General features: G+C 38.7%; 1 protein-coding gene across 1 annotated transcript in view; it reads left to right on the top strand.

Moving 5' to 3' along the window:
• CNTNAP2 (contactin associated protein 2) overlaps positions 1-20,876 on the top strand; it is a 1,011,284-nt gene that overhangs the window by 302,757 nt on the left and 687,651 nt on the right. The window contains exon 2 of the mRNA XM_030508582.1: positions 304-414. Within this exon, the coding sequence (XP_030364442.1) occupies positions 304-414 (111 nt within the window). The remainder of the gene's footprint in view (positions 1-303; positions 415-20,876) is intronic.

Here is a 20,876-nt window from a genome sequence, read left to right as displayed (position 1 = left end):
TCTGTCCGTTGTTGAAGCCTTTATTTGCCTGTGTTGAGGGGTGTGTGTGTATGTGTTTGTGGGGTTTGGGGTGGGGTTTTTTTGTTAGTGTGGTTTTGGGGTTTGGGAGGTTCTGTTGTTTGGTTTGTGGTTGGGTTTTTTAACTGAAATATTGGGATGTAGCCCCATGCATTCCACATGTAAAAAAATGACAAGGTTTTGCTATTGCTGGTTATAACTCAGCAGAAAAATCAAAGGCACATTGCCACTTAATATGTATGAATTATTAACAGTATAAAGTGAATCTGTGTTCTTGTGTTTCAGAGAAGTGTGATGAACCTCTGGTCTCAGCATTACCCCACTCCTCCTTCAGCAGTTCATCATCTATGACAAGCAGCTATGTGCCCGGGTATGCCAAGTTAAACAAGAGAGGAGGTAAGGGGTGCTCTCTACCTTAACGTTCAGATACTGAAAAAGCAACAAATGATACCTCAAATATGAAAATGCTTTTTATGTAAAATATTCTTACTTATGTTTGCTTTAACAAAGTCTTGGCTGGCAGCTGTTCCAGTGTGTGTGACAGTAATAGCACTCCCTTGCGCTGCAGGGAGGAATACACCAGTAATAACGTGTAGAAGCATGGTCATGTCGATGGACTTGCACAATACAGTTGTATAATTGACTTAAGTTAAAAAGGCATACCTATGTTCATCGGGTAAATGGACATGAGCAAGGTCATGGTTGTTGAAGCAAAACTAAACAGCTCTGATGCACTTTGTTGATTTAACTTGTTTCCTGCCTTAGCACTGACTGCTGTTGTTCAATACAAAGCCACCTCAGTTTTGGTTGTTGGAAGAATAGGTGTGTAACTTTGGTCTACGTGGTCTAATTATATCCTAGGGCTAGGCAAATTTATGTCACAGTCTGAAAACAAGTCTTTACCTTCACCCACAGGAATTTTCATAGCTTTTCTTGATACTTCTGAATGTCTATATATACCATTTTGATATACATCTGATAATTAATTTTGCAGGAATTATACATTTAAACATGAAACTTCAGATTAACAGAAAATTAATATTCTGAATACTATTTTTTTTTCTAAATAGTACCGATCTAAAAGTCCTGAAATCTAAAATTTCACAAATTCTTGTCAATCAGTGCCAAGATTTTTATCTTCCTCCCAAAATGCATGTCAACTGTATAATGAAATGACTTAATGAACATAGAATTGAGAAACACTTTTGCTGTAGAGATGAAGTGGAGAGAGCAAGTGGCCGTAGTCACGATTTTCTAAATCCTGAAGATCTAGGCAAAACGACAGACTTGTAGAAGGTTGGCTTACTGGCAATGCTGCTTTATTTTTCCTGCTCCTTCAGGAATTCTGCTGCTCCTACCTAGATACCATGTTCTGCCTCCTAAAACTGGTTGTGCCAGTTGCCTGGAGATCATCACACAGGAAGGGACAAGCCAGCTCTGTCAAGCCAGCAAGCAAAATCTCTAAGTGGGGAAGAACACAGGCCAGGCTGGGCATCGATCCACTTATGATGTGGCTCACATAGAGCCTGGGGGCTGAAATGGGACTCCCAGGCTCATGGGCAGGGCACTTGGGTCCCTCAGTGAGCAGGGTGATTACCTCATAGCCTCAGGGCTATGATGTTGATCTTTGTTTATTCTTCTGCAGCTGCATTTGTCTCGAGTTCTCTGTATGTGTACTTATATGTGTAGGATTCTTGTTCTTCGATGTCTTTTTGTTGTCTTGTTTTCTAAAATCAGTGTTAGCCAGCTCCCAAGGTTGCTTTCTTTTAATGACTAGTAGTTGACCTGCTATGTTGTTTATAGTCCTGCTCCCTCTGGTACCACCCAGTGCTTCCAATACCTCTGTGATTATCCCATGATTGTAGTTCTCTACATTACATTTTTATTCTACAGTACTAGTTTGTTCTCTGCAGAATATCTACTTTAGGTACAGAAATATACCTGAATTGTTATAGTCACTAGCCCACGTCATCACAAAACTACGTTAAACATGAATTGGATTAGGCTGTGTTAACTGGGTATTAGACTTGCTATTACAGCTACACAAGCTGAAGAAAAACTGAAGACTAGCTTAGAAAATACGACCCACAAGTTCTGGTGCTGGAGCCCTGCAGATGTTGATGGAAAGCTTGTGGCCTGTCAGGAGCCTTGGCAATTTCTTTGGGTTTAGGCCTGGAGACCAGTAGAGAGCATTGTTTATTGCTCCAGAAATTTAGAAGACAATTTCTTAATGAGAATAGATGCTGGTTTATGCCTGTTTCAGGGTTTTACTTCCTTACAGTTGCCTTTATTTTGTTACATGCTTTTTATTCTCATTTTTTTCTGTCACAGTGTGTCTGAACCTGGCTTTTGATAGGGTGTTGGATCTCTTGATTTGTGTTTTTTCAACTGTTCGTTGTCTACATGAAAGAAGTTAAGGAACAGGTGAATTCTAAAACACTGCTCATTTAGGTTAAATTCTGCTGTATCTCATCATAGCTATGTTCATTTGCATTCTATTCTGTGTTCTGTAATAGGAAAAAGTGGCTAGAATCACTTTAATAAAATAAATCTTCGCATCAGCTTGCTGGGCAGGATCTTCAAATAGATTTTAGATGACTATTTCTCCTTTTAGTTTACTAGACTGCTTAGTCTGTTGTAAGTGAAAGGCAAATCACACATTTGGATTATTTTTTCCTTAATTATATTTACCCTCCCCTTTCTGACCCTTATAATCACTACAGTGCTGCTTCTTTTAATGATGATTCTTTAGCAGTAAGGATCTACAGTGCTGTCATTAATCAAACATTTGCTTCATTTCCACTATCAAAAGGTCATTTGAAATTTAGTTGCATCTATTTGCTTAAATAGCAACTTCTTTAGACTGTTGTCATCAATCTCTTTATACCTATGAAACCTGGCATACAGGCTTTCCAAAACTGAAGCTTCAATATGTACATCACCCAATTTTGCTTTCTTAATTCTAGTGACAGTGAAAGTACTGCAGAATTCAGGAATGTGTTTAACATGGGAACTCTGCCTTTGCTGTGTTTATGCTTCTGCTTCTACAAATGATGGGAAATAGCTGAATTTGAATGCTGAGCTATTTTACATCATCATGGAATTACAGATATTGCTAATCACACCAGTAATAAGAGAATCCTTTTTTTTTTTATCTCCAAAGAGTCATTATCACCTAATAGGTTCCCAAATCAAACGTGCTGTATAAACCACACTGTGCTCAGGTCATTAAATGGAAAGAACTCCCCTTCCTCCAGCCCCCAACTCTTTAAATTAAGGAAATGTGCATTTGAAAATTCTAGTCTCCAACCCAAATATCTTTTTCTTTGCTGTTTTAATGGCACTTCACTCTACACTGCCAAAACACTTTATCAAAATAGATAGTGTATTTTATTCTGTTGATTAAAACGCTGATTTATCAAACAGTCACATCATGTCAAGAAGGTTGCAGTTGTGACTGCAGTTGTTCTGGTTTAGTTTCCTGCTACAAATGTTGTAATTGGAAGGATGCACATCAAAGAGTTTAATATTTTCAGCAGGTTTTAGGAGGTTTCAGAAGCAGAAATAGCCACAAATTTAGTCTTGATATTTGATATCACTTTGTTTCCAAATCCCATAACTAGTGATTTAGGCAAAAAAAAACCCCAACACGTCATGGAATGGTATTGATCTGGAAACTGAGCCTCTAGGGTAGGGTCTAGGGTATTTTGCTATGTAAGTATGTGAGAATATTTTCCATTTTCCACAGCTGTCTACTCAGAGCCCTGTAAGCCTTTGCTGACTTAATGGATTAGTACATATACTTATTTCAAAGGAAATGCAGATTGGATGAACACAGTAAACTTGATTAGAAAAGTTACCTCTTTAAATCTGTTTACTTGGTGCCTCTTGTTCCTCTGTGTTGCCCCTTCTTCCTGTTCTGATCCTTATTACATGTTAGGGTAAGCAAAGAGAACTATCCCGAGCTTTTTTATTGTTTTTTGGGGGAAGGAGGGAGCAGGAAAAGCAAGTTATTTTTAATTAGAGGAAAAAATTGCTGCTTGTAGAAACAACTGTTCAGTGGTTACCTGCAGGTCTGTCCGTCTCTTGCAAATTCATACAAAATGTATTAAAATTTGAGGCCTCAATTCCTGTGTCAGTGAGTAAGGGAGCCTTTGATTTATATAATTGGTACAACTGTGAATCTGTGTTTCCATAATTGCAAAGAGCCAGAGGCCTGGGGGTAAAATAAATGTGTGCATTTTAGACCTGCTCTCTTTCCCTGATCCCCAAAGCACCCCAACTGCCTCATGGGCTGACTTTTGTGTCTTCCTGGGCGCTTTCAATCATAGCAGCTGTGAAAAGCAATCAAAACGTTTTCATTGGCTATCATGGGAAGAAGTAGGGAACAAGAAGGCCCCAGAAAATATGGACTGTTTTGTCTTTGTGTGAGCAAAGGAAAGCGGTTCCTCTGCTCTGCTACTACTTAAACAATCACTGTTGTTCCTGTCAGCCCTACCAGGAAAGGGGGGTGAAGAACCTTTGAGGCTTCAGGCATAGCAAAACTTAGGTGGATACTGGAATGACGCAATGAGTTACATAGTGAAAGTAGGTTTGGGGAAGGTAGAGTGTGGTGACTCCTGAATTCTGTTAAGGGCTCATAAGCAAAAGCTTGGATTTAGTAAGCCAAACGGCACTGAATTAGCAACTGTTCAGACAAAGGTTGATGTTGTCAGATTCTATCATATCATCCCTTTGAAAGTGCAGTAATTTTTCAGAGTGAATAACTGAATCTTAGTGCTATACTGTATTGTAGTATTGTTTTCATATTTAAAGAGCACTAGCCTGTTCAGTGCCAGTATAGCGAAGGTACAGATTGGTTTTGAAATGTCTGTGGCTTGTATGAGAGAACAAAGCCCTGCAGAAGAGGAGAAATACATGTGGCTTTTCTATTCCTGTCACTGTCAGTTTTATCTAAATACATGCAAACATCGTTAGATATTTGAATACTATAAAATCTGAAAACTTCTTACTGTGGACGCACTTCTTAACTGAGAGAATATTCAAATTGCTTTGTATCAGCTTGCATTCTCTACCTATGTAAACCAAACATTTCTAAGTGTATTAAATGATGCGATATATTACTTGGAAAAATAAGAGAATGTGTTACCTTTGAAAAAATACTTAATTTTCCTTTTCGAAATGACTGACACAAGATTCATTCACATTGGCACATAAATATATACCATGAAGTTATTTACAGCAGTGTAACATATTAACTGAAATCTCTGTAGTATACTAGCTAAACAGATTTCAGAGTTGCTTCTATTTGTGTCTTACACTATCTCGAGCACAAGTAGTCCATATTGCTGCCACCTTACTAACTAAAGTGGCATCAGAGGAAAGGAGAGTTTTCAATTAGTTCAGTCTTGAGCTTTATCTACAGTAGCTTTTGCATATGTGATGTCAAGGTTATAAGGTCTGACATCTTATGACCTGCCATCAATAGAATCAATGGACTGCATCACATCATAAGGAGGATTCTTAGTGCATGTTTGATATAATGCATTATCAATCTTCCTTTTAATGGTTCCCAAGCTATTGGACCTTACACTTCTCACTAGTACAAGAATTAATGCTGCCTATCATCCACCTCATACCATTTTAATTTAGGGTTGAAATTCTGCATTATTTCAACATAATGTAATGTTATGTAATATAATTGGAAGCTGCTTGAAACCCAGCAGAGTCTCAGAACTTCAGAAATAATCCCAGCAGACAGAAGAAGTATGAAGGTCATAATGAATCTTTGAATGTATGAAAATTATCTTTTGCACAGTGGAATAAAGAAGAAATCTTGTATGCAGGGCTCTCTTTCAAGTCCAGTATTAGGGGGAATCTGAAGGTGCTAATGAAACTAATAATGGTATGTAAGGGGAAGTTTCTCTAGGACAGTTGATGTTCAAAAAGCATTCCTTTTAGCACGGCTGTGTAACTCCTGCTGAGGCTTTCATGTTGCGTTTTAATCAGGTTGCTGACCTTGACCTGTTATCAGAATTACTGATGTGTCTATAAAACAAGCATCAGAAATTTTAAGTGTTGGCATAGGTGTAATTGAGGCAGTATGTTTTTTCTCAGTGGAGTTTTAAATTTCAGCTTTTGTATGGAAGCAAGAAATTATCTATAATGGGATCTGATTCTTTATTCCCCAATTCATTCACAGTAAAGTCAATGAGATCTGTCCTGCAGCAGCTCTACTAGCATAAAAAAAGTGCTTGTGAGAACTTTAGCTTAGAAGAAATGTGACGTCACCTGGCCTAGGCTCTTTTTAGCATGGTTATTAAAATCTCAAATACCATAGCCAGTAGTAGTACTTCCCTAATTCCTTATTACTTTCCTGTAATGGAATACAAGAAGATTTTTATGGAGTTTGCCTTTTGACAAAGTGAATTTGAAGGGCTGGTGAGCATCCCCTGGGATTCTGTGAGCTGTCTGGGCTTGTATCTTGATGGGACTAGCTAGGAATTCAGTTTGGGTGTCAATCTCAAAGTAAGGAGGTGCTCACTCTACTTTAGCATTGTCCAGATAGGGACAGCTAGTGTGCAGAAATGAGCACGCTGTAGATCATCACCTTAAATACTGCAGTCTCCTTGTGTCAGCAAGGCATTTAGACACACTAAGAATACCTGTACATAACGTAAGTCATTATATTTTGATTAAAACTTTCTTGGAGGAAGGTTGTTAAAGTTGCCAGTGGTTTGTAAATTCACTGCCCGGGTTACTGAATGTTGTCTTTTTAAAGCAGGTAAGCACTTAAGAGTAATGGATAGAGTACCAGAAAAGAATGGGAACAACCATGAGAAAAAGACTAGTATCATCCACTTAGTTTTTGTCTGTCTGTAAGAGAGCTCTTGCTGAGTAAGAATTACTCATAAATAATTAAACCATGGTTGCCCTTTAAATAAATAAACAACAGTTCCCTTTCTGTAAGTACATGATTTAGATAAACACACATTGTACAATCCACTACAGTTTATTTGCTGAAACTATGCTGCATAGCATGTAGTGGATCAAGTTTGGCGATCAGAAGTCAGGGCAAATTAAATGTTATCACCTATTAAACTATTACATTTCCCTTGAAAAAAGATATGGAAAATGACTTATTCCTGACTGGAAAAATAATCCTATAGTGGTTCACTTATTAATGCAACTTTAAAAACATATTTGTACTGGGCATAGCATTTTTGTGTTGCATTCAGTATAAATAGCAGTATTTCTGGAGTGGTTTAGACTACAAGTAACTGATAGTTTATTTTGAGTTGTTTAGTTTCTTTGGGGGAGGGGGGGTGTTATTCATTTGGAGACATAGCTCCTTTAAGAGCTCCTTTACCTATGAGGGTAAGTGAAAACACTTCCATTTTATCAGTAACATGGCCTTTTGCTATTATTTGTAATAAAATGTTTGTACAGCGCTAACTTCAACCTCTGGGTTTTTTTTTTTCTTTTAAAATCCATGAAGAATTCAGGCTCAGCTCATCAAGTTCTTTTGGAACTAGAAAGGAAAGTCATGTAGGAAAGGCATTTTCCCTCTCACAGCTATTATTTCATGGTCAAATATTATTGCTGGATTCATACAATTTTCTGTATACTTTTAGCTGCCTCATATGCTACCACATAATGAATTTTGAGTATTCCTCACCTTCAGGGTGAATAGCTAGTCACCCTGCTTTGATTAGTAGTGCAATTCACATCAGCCTTAAGAATGCTTCTATCTCTGTTTTAAAGACAATTGTGACTACCAGTCACTTAACATTAGCACTTGTTTTCTGTGCGTTAATGATGTGGCTCTAATGAAATGGTTTTTTCCTAAATACCTATATTTTATAGAAGGAATTCTTAAAATACAAGTAAAAATATGTGCACAGAGCACACAGGCTCTTTCAGTCTCTGGAGCGATAGATATGTGGGGCAGTGGGAAAGATAACAGCTTTTGTGTTGGGGCAGGAAAAAGAAGCATTAAAAAGGGGGAAAATAAAACTAACGAGTGTACATCCAGCTCAGACTTATGCATTTAAAAAGTAACTTTAAAAAGGAAAAACATCACTTTTTTCATTGAAAACACAATCCAAGAAACAAAGCTTGTGGAAAGTGAAGCTCAAATAATTGGATAAAAATAAAGCATCATTAGCTTATGTTAATTTACCATAGGCCAGCGAATACAGGAAGCATGACAGCTTTTTCCAGTTCATAACTAATTTGTTAATTAAAGTGTTCAGAATACCTAATCGGCTTATTTAATACATGTCTAGATGATGAGGAGGAAAAAAATAATACTGAACTCTCTTTTAAACTTTGTGAAACCTTTCCTACAGCAATTGTTTGCAGAGGCAGTGGTTCCAAGGCCCACTGGAGACACAAGGCAAAAGAGCAGCTGCCTAGAGCCAGAGACAGACAGGGACAGCACATCTGCCCTGGCACTGCTGAGCAGCTAGCTGGGTTTAGATAGAACTTAGTTCATTAATTGTTTCTGAAGCTAATAAATGGCTGATTCTGGCAGGAGAGTGGCTGTAGTGGTGGCAGAGAGCAGGCAGCCGCAGCCAGCCAGAATGGATCTTTATATCACAGTTTACCGTATCCTTAGGGACCCGTGCAGCTCTGGCCATTTATCCCCCGAGTAACCAAATTCAGTGCTCTTGACTATCCTAAACCTTGAGGGTTTCTTAAGCAGCATTAGGACATTAACCTGTAAATAGTTAATAAATCTGTTTATTAACAGATTCAAGCCATCTGCTTGGCTTGAATCATAGAATGGTTTGGATTGGAAAGGACCTTAAGATCATCCAGTTCCAACCCCACTGCAATGGGCAGGGATGCCTCACACTAGACCATGTCACCCAAGACTCCATCTCTGTGCTGTTTTGAAAAGGTAGATGGATTAGCTCTCAAGCTCTGCCCAATGTTTATATTCTTAGTGGCATTTGAGCAGGAGCTAACGGTCTCAAACATGACAAGTTTATACTTGAGTGTAGTAGGAGGTATAGTATATCTGGTCTTGGTCTTTCTCGCTGTTTGCAGTCAGCTGCTTCAAATTTCACATGGATGTGCCATGCATTTAATATATGTTGAGTTTTCACACCCTTTCTAAATGTCATTAAACTTGTATTGCTTTTATTTTAGTATGTGTTTCAGAAGCATTCATCACCTTTGCATTCATGAATATATTACCTGTATGTGGAGGTTGTTAGTATTAGTCAGATCATGTATAGATCTTAGTGCAAGTATTGCTAATAGCAGGTTCTTGCCCGCATAAAGACTATTTTTCACAGAAGGACATAGGTCCTGGTAAATTGGGCGCAAAGTTATATAATCAATCCATTTAAATAGTGCATCAATAACCTCTGGTGCCTGATTCTAGTTCTTAAAACAGGGAGTGGAGTTTTGTTATATTTTAAAAACTGACACAATTATAATTAAATTTAAGTTAATATAAAGAGTGAGACTTTGGCTGAAAAACGTGCAGTAATGGCACATTAGAGTTCTGCTAGATGCTTCCTCAACCCAATGCCTCGCAAGGAACTTGTCTACATCAGAGCTGGCACATTTAGAAGCAACTGGAAAACTTCATATTCCTCAGGCAGTGGAGCTGCTGTGTTTGCACAGATCAATGGGAGCATGCAGGATTAAAAAAACCTGGACATAGGAAAACTGGCCAATCACTTTTGACAGGTCCAGTACGTTTAGGAGTAGCTGAGGCTGATGGTTTAGGTTATAGGTATATGTAGGTTTAGTGTATATATATAGGTTAAATATCCTAGGCTAGATTATATCTACAGATACATCTCTGTATCTTGGTCTGAAGTGTAAGATGCACCTGGAACTGGGGTAAAGATGCAGTAAGTGTGTAGAAAATGCATTGTCAGCTGCTTCAAAGGTAGGTATGTCTCGTCAGAGAGTATGTTTCACCCTCTCCTGCACACAAAAAGCAGGTTTTCCTTACGCAGGCGGGTGTAGTACAACTGGTAAATAGCTTCTTTGAGCCCTGCCAGAGCACTGCCTTTCCCAAATAAGTCATAAACAAGCATAAATGCTGGTAGAAATGGGAGCTATTTGGTTACCATTATAACCTCCTAGTACGGTAATATGCTGAAAGAGAAAAGAAATAATGTGGTAAAATAAGGCTATTTGCTGCAGGATGGGAGAGTGCTGCTATTATTCATGTTTCAGCTTTCACAGTTAGATTATTCACAAGCAAATCTGAGCTACACACTAAGAGAACATTAATACACATTTTTCTGTATGTGGATTACCGTGTAAGTCATGAAAAATATCTGTATCGCAAGGGTCTGACTTAGCATCCACTCCAACCTCATAGATTTGCTGTTGGTTTCACTTGGTTTTGTCTTGCTTTCTTAAATGAGATGAATTTTTAACCTATTTGTATGTAAGACTCACGTGGATAAACATAATGATTAATTGAAGGGTAAAAAAATGTATCAGCTCATACTGAGCAAGATCACTTATTTTGTAAATCTTCAGCTTTACATAAGCCTTGTAAATGTAGAAAGGGAAGAGGTGAATGATCGTGTGCTCTGTAGATCCCACTCAGAACTTTCTGAGCAGGAGAAGATTCTTCCCTTGAGTAAGGGAGGGAATACTTTTCCTTCATTAGGATATAACTGTAGCTGAGATTTCAGTCAGCTTTGTGCAGAATGGCAGATGACTGTAATGCTGCAAGGTGAGAAAATGTTGGTGTAATTAAGAAGCAACAGTTTACTTATGCTGACCCATAAGCTTTTACATACATATATGTAAAAGCTGCTATACTTTGTGTTCTGTGTATGGAGATTAGTTGTGCTGAAAGCTAGCTAAGGACCAAGCAACTTTCAGAAGAAATGTCATTAGTAGTAAAACCTTTTCCTCCCACTATCTACCCTGCTTTTCTCCTTCGGAAGTGATCCATTTGTTTAATGGTGATGTATTGGAACAGGCTGCCTGGGGAAGTGGTGGAGTCACCATCCCTAGAAGTGTTCACCGGTCGTGTAGATGAGGCCCTCAGTGACAGGGTTTAGTGGTGCCCTTGGCAGTGCTGGGGTAATGGTTGGACTTCATGATCTTAAAGGTCTTTTCCAGCCTGGTTGATTCTGTTGTTCACGTAAGATAATACTGTTCTGTATCGGATGCCTTCAGTAGTTTGTCAGCCAACTGGGAAACAAGTGAATACTGATAGTGAACTATTTTCTCTTCAGAGCCTTAAACTTTCATGACTTTCTGTAGGACAGATTTTTGTTTAGGACAGACTTACGTTCTTTGTGACAAGGTTTGTTTGAATGGTTGGTTTTCCAAGTTAGGTAAATTGTTTCAACTAAGATTCATGCAGCTGTATATTTGATAAGCAGTGGAAAAAAAAAGAAGAAAGCTTAAAAAGCTGCTTTTTGAAAAGTTGTATTTTAGATGTCTTTGCTTTTCAGATATTGACTGCCATCAAATTTAGCATTCCTGCTGGGCTTTTAGGCACTTTGCTCTCAGCGAACTGATTTTGCTTTGGTTAAGAAAGTTGTCAGAAATGATCTGATGTTTGTAAGGATCAAAGGGTCCTATGGTATGTAAAAATAGGTACTTGACCATGTCTATTAATTGCATAGTATTTATAGATCAAGAATGAGTAAGTTGTCTTATATCCATCCCTGGCTTCTTAAGCTTTGCTAGTACAGAGTGGGTGATGTGAGGCTGACTCCATTTCTAGGGAAGAACCTGGTGACATTGGACAATGTTAGAAAAGAGGAGTAAACTTGTTTGAGATTGTTGCTAGGCAAAACGAGGAAGGAAATACTGTGCTTTTGCTAGGAAAGAAATACCATTGGGTCTAGCATAATGCTGCACTGAGAGAGCTTCAGCTGACATTCTGCCAAATGTAGAATGCATAGAAATTAGATGTTTCTTTTATTATACAAGTCGTGTTGGTTTTAACTCGTACTGAGAGGTGGTACATGAACTGCTTTGCTTTCTTCAGTAGCAAGAAGTTGGCTATTTTCTATCCAGCAAAAGCCAGTACTGGAGTTATTTAATTTGCTGACTTCAGCAGCTGGTCAGCAACATCTCCGTAACACATTTTGAATACATAGAGATGATTGTTGCTTGTACATGCTGGCTTCCAGGTGGGGTTTTGGGGTTTTTTTAAATAAATAAGCTATTGAGGGACCAGAGAAGCTATTAGTTATGAGCCCAATTGTTGTGAGCAATCTCTAAAAGTTACTTTAATGAACTTCTGGTTTCAAGGCAGAACCAAATTTTATATATTATATGCAATATACATCATTCTAAACACACTGGTGATGATGCTTTAGCTCTTGCCTCTTGAAATGGTAAGTAGTGTGATATGCAGCAAAGGTGGCAACCAGCATGTTGACCAGCAGCAGGTGTTTTATGAGCCACATCCAGAGTCATCTGGATGGGAGTTCTACAGCTTAGGATCAAAGCAGGGATACCAGAAACTCTGTAGGAATTGGCCATAAATTATTCTAAGCATTCCAGTTCTCATGTTTTCACTAGATTTTAATTAAAGGAATTATACTGAGCTCCTCACAGGGAATGTTTTTTCCACAGCTGTCTACTTTGAGGCTGGAGAACCTTGCTTATAAGTAAGTGGTATTGGCCACCCTTTGAGAAAAACTTCTAGCTTGTCCAATTTTATGGATGATTGCAACACTTTCAGCTTCTCAGTCTCGCCTACAAAGGGAAGTTTAAAGGAGCAGGGGAAGTCAACTGCAAGCAAGAAAGAAGACAGGAGAGAGCCCCAAATAAACTGATTTACCCTGTAGGCATAGATTCAGAGCTTATTGAAAAATAAAGTTACGAGTGTGAAGTAAAAACTACAAACAAGCTCCTAAGTTGATAAGGAAACAACTTAAAGCCTTTGGTTTGAGAAGAGCATTAGAGTTGCCAGAATCATTAAGCTGTATCATTTTCAGTCACCTGAAAAGAGCTTCTCCCTTTCTGTCTGTCTTACATTCCCTGAGAACAGAAGCGTTCTCATTTTAGCACCTTAGTCGCTGGCAAGTTTTTCTGTTCCATGTTTAGAAGGCTGCACATATTTTTCAGCTGGCTGCATAATGGCAAAAATCCATTGTCTGCATAGTCTATCATGACTCATGAAACACAGCTAAAAGCTTAGCTATAGAAATGCTTATAATGATTTCGGAAACTTAGCGTTCATTACTTTGCAAGCTAGGAAATTGAAGGCTGTAATCATGGCTTTTATGTTGTAAATTTGCCCCAAGAACATTAAAAAGGTCTAAAGATTGCAGCTAAGGAACAGGATGCTGCTGATCAGAGTAACGAGCAGCATTGTGAGATTTCAGCTTTCTGTCAAGGTGCTAGCATCTATTACAGAAAGTAATTTAATTATGCACTTTATCTGTAATAAATATAAATTGACTCATTTACTTCCACAATTTCCGATTAAATATAGGTATTATTTCTTCATAATACTGGAAGCTCATCGCTAGCATTTCGCAGAAGCGAGTCCTTTGCCCAGCAGAGGCACAACTATTAATTGTGCTGCTTTCTGCTTGTGTGTTACACAAATGCTACTGATACCATCTTGTGATGCAGAATACTGCACAACTGCATGAGTGGCAATCATAGTGTCCAAGCAGATGCTGATAGCCTCATTTATAACATAATGTTAATCCTGGAAAAATCTCATAAGGGCTGCTATTATGGAGGATTTATAACTATGAACAGTACCAGCCAAACAGAAAAAATTTGTATGCATTGAATGTGGGGTCTATAAAAACTTCAAATATTACTATTCAAAACATTATGCCTAGAGTTGGTTTTGATGTTGATCACTATCAGCAGTGTGGGTTAGTAGGTATTGACAGAGTTTAAAGTAATGATTACATGCAATTTTCTGACAAGCTGTATTAAAATATGCTCCCACTTTCTACTCCCCGCTAAGAAAAACTGAGGACTTTAAAGGTGTAGAAACTTGTAGGTATTTTGGCAAATGTGATAGGAATGACCTAAATTGTAAGAGGTTACATGAAAGTAGAAAGAGAAGAAAAGAAATAATTGGGCCGCTGAACTCCATTAGTTCTCCAGGCAAGTTTAGCACATAAATCTCCTTCTGGTTTTAGTATTTAATGGAGGGATTGTCAGTCTTTTTTCTTTACAATTTACACAGAAAATGTTAAGGTAGGAATAACATCAAGTCAGATCTGCTGAAACAAAGCTACACTGACATGCAGTGGCTATAGAGCTAATTCAGTAAATGGTTTTCAACAAATTAGGATACACTTTAAAAAGTAGTTGTCGTGTGAATACCACTGTGTGGTTCACACTGACGGGATATGATGCACTCTCTCCTGTGGATAGTGCTAGCAAAGGAAGATTGTGTGAAAACCAGAACCATTTGTGTTTGTTCCTAAAGGGACCCTCAGGTCAGAGAGCTCGTAAATGTCTTTCTTGGGTTTTATTAAGCTAATGTACCATGTCCACATTTGATTTCTTTTTATTCCCAGAGGGATTATATTGTTCTTCTTAACTATGTGTGTTTGAAAGTATAGAATACAGAATTTGAGCATCAGACTTTGCCAGATACATAGATGAACCTATAAAATGAGGTTCACCGATTTGTCTAAGATTCTCTTTGAAAGAAGAGCTCATGTCAAATACAAGAGGAAAACTCCAAATGATAAAGATAGCCTTTTGTAACAATTATCCCCTCATAAAAAGAATTTTGTCATGCAGCTTTTCAGTCTCTTTATTGGTGACTTAGCACAGCCAATTAAAATCCCTGGAAGTGTCCAGAAACTCACTTTAATAGCACAATAATGTCTGGATATTGAGGGATGTGTAAAGGTTCTTGCATGTTGTAGGCACAAAAAGCTGATTCCCTTTTCTGCAGGAGGAGCTCAAGGACTTCAGCTTTCTCACAAAGCTTGTTCCTGTAGAAAGGATCCTCTCATATGTGAGAAGACTGATCTTTAGGGGCTGCATGCATTTGATGCCATGTGGTGCCTTAACTCTGTCAAAAAAAAAATCTGTTAAATCTATTGCAGCACTGGTACTCTCTGTCACAGCTATTTCCATGAATTCAGATTCCAAGAACTGGAATCTGGCCAGTGGAAAGAGGGATCACATCATAAAGAGAGAGGTCGCCAAAGAGCAGTTTTAAAAGGTTATACAACATTAAGATGCTGGTTGCTGTGACAAAGGTGGTGTTAAGTCTGTGGCAGAGTGCAGTGCTTTTGGTGGTAGTCAGGAGCCAGAGTACACTGACACCTCTCACAGCTTGCTCCAAAACCTGCTGGGGGAAAGACGTCCTTTGACTTTGGCAGATTTCGTATTAGGTGTTTTGTTGGCACTGTTATGGTAATCTTTTTATCCTAGGCAGGTGTTAAGCAAGTGTATGCTGTAAGCCATCAGCTTAATAGAAAAATGTGTAACGAGTGTTGCTGTGTGTTCAGAGCAGTGGAATGTACGTGGAGATGTTGCAGTTGCTTGGTTCCTGAGGCTCGTCACCTCAGAAACTCAGCTTTAGTGTTGAAGAAACTTGTCACTGCAGATCTGACACGATGGAGTGTAACACAATATGTTCTGACTAGCATGTAATCCTTCAGCTGATGACTGTAGCTCCAGGGATGTTAACATGGCACAGGCACAAGCTACTGTTTGAGATTACTTTCCTTTCTGTGGATCTTGGCAATGTGCAGCCTTAGAATACAAATTTTTCAGGCAGAATGGTGCAAAGGTTGTGAAAATCTGCGACAATTAAACTATTTCAGTTACCATGAATTTAAAGGAGTTTTACAAGAGCTAGGGATGTAGTGCTTTCGCTAAGATGTTAACTATGGTCCAAACCTACATTGTGCCAGGAGAGATATAACAGAGAAATTCAAATGCGTAAATAAAGATGAGTAGAAACCCTATCCCCTGAGGAATCTCTTGGCCAAAATACTTTCCCCATGTTCTTTTACCCATTAATAATCAAGCATGAAACTGGTTTGTTGTTCTTCTTTTCCTTCCCTGATAAGTAAAAAATCTTGTTTAATGGCTACTTTTCACTTAAGGTGTTCTTTCATCCTTTTGCCTGTCCTGTGTTGTGTTGCTCTTGCTCTGCTATTTGCAATCTACTTAGTTACTTACGGTTGGGCTGACCTGGTGTCATTGTTCATATTTGCTAATTGTTCTTACAATAACCTACTCTTACAATAATTAATTCTGATTGAAAGGGGCTTCAGGAGGTCTCCAGTCCAACCTCCTCCTCAAAGCAGAGTTCAGCTCTGAGTTCAGACCAGGTTGCTCAGGGTTTTAGCCAACTGGATCTGGAAAACTTCCATGGACAGAGATTGCAGCCTCTCTTGGCAACCTGTTCCACTGCCTAACTGTTCTCATGGTAGAAAAGAAATTACTTCCAGTCAAAATGTCTCTCATTTCAGTTTGTGTCTGTTATCTGTCATCCTCTTTCCATGCACTTCGGTAAAGAGCCAGGCCCTGTCTCTCTGATGACCACCCTTTAGGTGCTGGAGGCTGCTGTGAGGTTCCTCTAGAGTAATCTCTCTTCCAGGCTGAACAACCTCTGATCCCTCAGCCCCTCCTTGCAGGATGAATGCTCCAGCGCTCTGACGATCTTTTTGGTTCTCCACTGAATTTAGCTCAGAAGAGGAAAATTACAGCTCACAGTTGTATGAAAAAGTGGTGTATAGGGCTGGAAAGCAAAAGCTGCAAGAACAAGAGAGACCTCAGGAAGAGAGAAGCAGAGTGAAGAGGTGCCTCTCTCAAGTGCATGCACACAGCCTGGGAAACTAGAGCTCTCGTGTGTTTGAGACCTTGTGTGTCAGGATCCAAGGAGAAGTGAGGGGTGACATTGTGTTAGGAATGTGTTATAAAACACAGAATTAGGATGGGAAGGTGGACGTGATTTTCTCTGAACAAATTCAAAGCACCTGCAGATCAGATACCTTCATTCTTATGTGAGATTTTAATCTCTGACGCTTGCTGGAAGGGCAGTACAGTGGGATGCTGTCAACCTAGGTTCCTGGAGGCTGTCAGGGGTAACTTCATGGTACCAGCACTAGATGTGTCTGCAGTGAGCTCTAGGGAGACATAAACCAGAAATGATGTTGGGGAAACTCACTGTTCGAGATTTCTGTCCTCTACCTTGTGTAAATCCTGTAGGCAAATTTAAAGGCATGAAATGTATCTTCATGAAACCTCTTGTAACAGATACTCTTGTTAGGCAAGTGTGCTTAAATGTCCTTACATAACTTTGATATTTAACTAAAAACCAGGATAAAACTTGTTATAAACTTTTCTCTATTCATTTTACTTTAAAAAAAAAAAAAAAAACCAACACCCAAACAGAGTATTATTTACATTTTTATTTTCTTGTTGTAAGTACTCCCCCAGTCGTGAAGTATCATACCGTTCTAACAGCCTGTGTATGTTTTGATAGACCAAGTTAATATACGTTACATACAGTTTTGGTTTTTACTGGAGTAATCTGTGTGATAAATTTGCTTTATAAAAATCTATGGCTGATAACACTTTCTTTTTCTTCCAAATGATACTTTACTGCTACTAAGAAGGAAAAAGAGGTTATAGAATAGTAATAACAAATAAAAATGGAAAAAAATTGTAGGAGCCTGATAAGAATTAGCTAGCTCTTGTAAGTTACTCTGATCCCATGATGCTTAATTAACATTGTGGAATCAGAAGCTTAAACTGTGGTGTAAGATTTCTTTAAACCCAGAATTAACAGCAGATACTTTTTTCCTCTCTTTCATTCTTTCAAAAAACCTGTATTTAAACCTATATTCTAATCATAATACATATAATTATCGCAGTTTCCATCTTAAGCCATGTGGTTTTGCCTGTTTAAGACCTTTTTATAGCACAATAATCATAGGATTCAATTTTTACAGAAGTAGTGATTTAGCTAGTAGTGGTTTGTGCTTTAGAAGCCCTCGCTGCATACTTATTTCCTGTGCTAATGACATAAGAAGAATCCCTCTGTCTTCAGTAGGAATGGTATCCATGAAGTAGGAAGTAGAGAAGGACTAGCTGTGTGTCATAGGTGGTTTTCTTCAATATGAAAGTGAATCAGGAGAGCACAGAAGGTATGGAAAAGCTGTAACACAGTTGCATGGATGCCCCTGGACAATTTCATAGAATCACAGCCTGGTTTGGGTTGGAAGGGACCTTAAAGCTTGTCCAGTTCCAACCCCCTGCCACGGGCAGGGACACCTTCCACTAGAGCAGGTTGCTCCAAGCCCCTGTGTCCAACCTGGCCTTGAACACTGCCAGGGATGGGGCAGCCACAGCTTCTCTGGGCACCCTGTGCCAGCGCCTCAGCACCCTCACAGGGAAGAACTTCTTCCTAATGTCTAATCTCAATCTCTCCTCAGTCAGTTTAAAAACATTCCCCCTTGTCCTGTCACTACATGCCCTTTTAAAAAGTCCCTCTTGAGATGTCTTGTAGGTCCCTTCTAGACACTGGAAGACTGTTAAGGTCTCCCCTGAGCCTTCTCCAGGCTGAACAACCCCTATCTATCAAGCTGCAGTAGTGCTTCCTTGTCTAGGCTCAGCAGATGAAAATTTCTTTGGAGATTGTTGGGAAGATTTGCTTATTCCAGCATGCAGGAAAAACCATGAGCATTATTTGAGAAGAGAAGGATGTAGTCTTTGTAAGGATTGAGCAGGCAGCAATATAGGGATAGAGCTTTGGGTTGTGGAGGTATGGTGAGGTAGGAGAAATTATGAGCTTTAGCATTACAGTGTTTTTCATAAAGTTTCAAAATACTGTTTATTTTCAGTCATTTGTGTAAGGTGAATGGTGTGTTACAGCAGCTTACAGACAGGCAAACTAAAGCATACAGAGCTATTTTTATCCTCACTTAGGTCTTTGCTTGCTTGGGCAATGCTTCTGCCAAGTTAGATTATTTCTCTCTTGAACGCTTCTTCTGTAGCTGGGGCTGTTTCTTGATCTGTCAGCTGCCACTCTGTACAGACAAGTTATTTGGGTAGGAGCTGCAGTCTAGCTGTTAGAGATGGTGGGGTTTTTCCCTTGTGGAGGGGGAGTGGGTGTAGTGAGCTGGTGGGGACATGCAGAAGTTCTTTTTCTTCTGAGCAGAGTTATACTCAGCTGTCTTGACTGATAGTGTAGGAAAAAATGCATTCAGAACAACTATTTCAGTCTGTGGCCTGAACAGCTTAAATGGAGAATGCAGAAACTGTAGAGAGATTAATTTCATGCCATTCTAAGAGTCTTACAGGGCTAACAGAAGCAAGGGGAGTGGTGGGATGATTCAGGGCGCCTGAAGTTATATCCTGCTTTGAATCCTCCCCCAGACCCTGAAGACTGAACCTTCCTGCTCTGAAGCTAGCATTTTCATATTCTCCTCCCTTCTGTAGGTTAAAATTTAAAGAACAAGTGTGCATTTGGGGCTTTTAATTTATTATAGTTTAATTTTTGCAGTGCTCTGCCGCATGAACTTTGAGTTCTCATTAATTTATATTGAATAAAAATCCTAGCAGACTTTCATTCCCTGGTTAGTGTCTAAACGTATTAGATTAGTTAATCCCATGTGCGTAAATTAACATTTGATGCCACTGATAAGAGCACTGTTACTTTTATTATTAGTGTTACAACTTTTAACTTCTTTTGCCGTCTTTTTTTGCTAGTGCAGTCTTACATGATTATGATTTTGTATCCAGTGCTGTGTTTTTGTTCCAAGGAGTATAAACTTGTTGGGGAATAGTCGATATTTATTAGTAGTTTACCATAGGCTTCAGGCAAATCATTGCCCCAAAAAGTTGGATTCTGCTGTGGTATAGTGCTATCTAGAAATTAACATACTATTTCGCAAATCAAAGTGAAGAATAAAATTGCTCCTCCCATGTTGTTGCAGCTCTGCCTATAATATGAAGAAATACTTTGCTATTAGTGAAATAGAAGGCGTAATGTGAGCTTTCATCATCAAAATGGATGCAGCATGGACTAACTTTAAAAAATATAATAAATTTTCTTAATGTAGAGAAAGGGTAAGGATCTGGGTGCTGCTTGCGATGTAGGCTTTAATGGAAAAAATCATTATCCCTTAGCTTTGTTAAATGCAGAGACCCTGCAAACTCCTTGAATCAGCTGTATATTAGATTTCAGAAGTCATCTCACAATATTTCACAATTTTGTGAGATCCTGCTTGTTGAAGGAAAAGCAGGAAAGAGAAGCACATTTGCTGAGATGGATTAAATAATACCAGTAACTTGTATTCCTGCATGGCAGTGTATTATTTGAGCTCCTGCAATATCATGAACAAGGTCTGTCTCACAGAAGAGCATTTGGAAGCATTGGCTAATCAATGAAGCAGGTAGGGAAGAGTCTTGTCCTGTTCTCAGGGTTGGGTCAGAAGCAGTGCAGTGTTGGCACAAATAGGAGAATAGTATAGTTCCCTCTAGCTGTTTATTTTCTAGGCGATTTGCATACAGAAGGGATTCAGATGGCAGTTTTTAGGTATTCAGAAGCCTTCAGTCAAGCTGACTGATCTTCTCCCCCCCCGATCATTTTGTTTTAGAAAAGAGAACCTCTTTCTGAGAATTCATTGGCTTCACTTAGAATTTTTGTGGGAAATTATGAGAATATGTAGTGATTTCTAGCACTCAGAATAAAGGAATAAAATAGAAAAAAATGTTTCTGACTGCTGTATTAAAAATTGTGATGAAATCATCGCCATTTGGGTTGAAAACAGTTTCTGAGAAATTTCTGGGTAGGAAGCACTAGGGAAAATCTTCAATCTGAGCATATTTTTGAATGTAGCAAACCAAACAGATGGAACAAAAACTGTGGTAGAAATGGTTAAAGAGTAACGGAGAAGAAA

The sequence above is a fragment of the Strigops habroptila genome, chromosome 1 (assembly GCF_004027225.2).
Source record: "Strigops habroptila isolate Jane chromosome 1, bStrHab1.2.pri, whole genome shotgun sequence".
In the NCBI taxonomy this organism is placed as follows: Eukaryota; Metazoa; Chordata; class Aves; order Psittaciformes; family Psittacidae; genus Strigops; species Strigops habroptila.
Note: the sequence above shows the minus strand (reverse complement) of the source record. Positions and strands in the feature narration are given on the sequence as shown.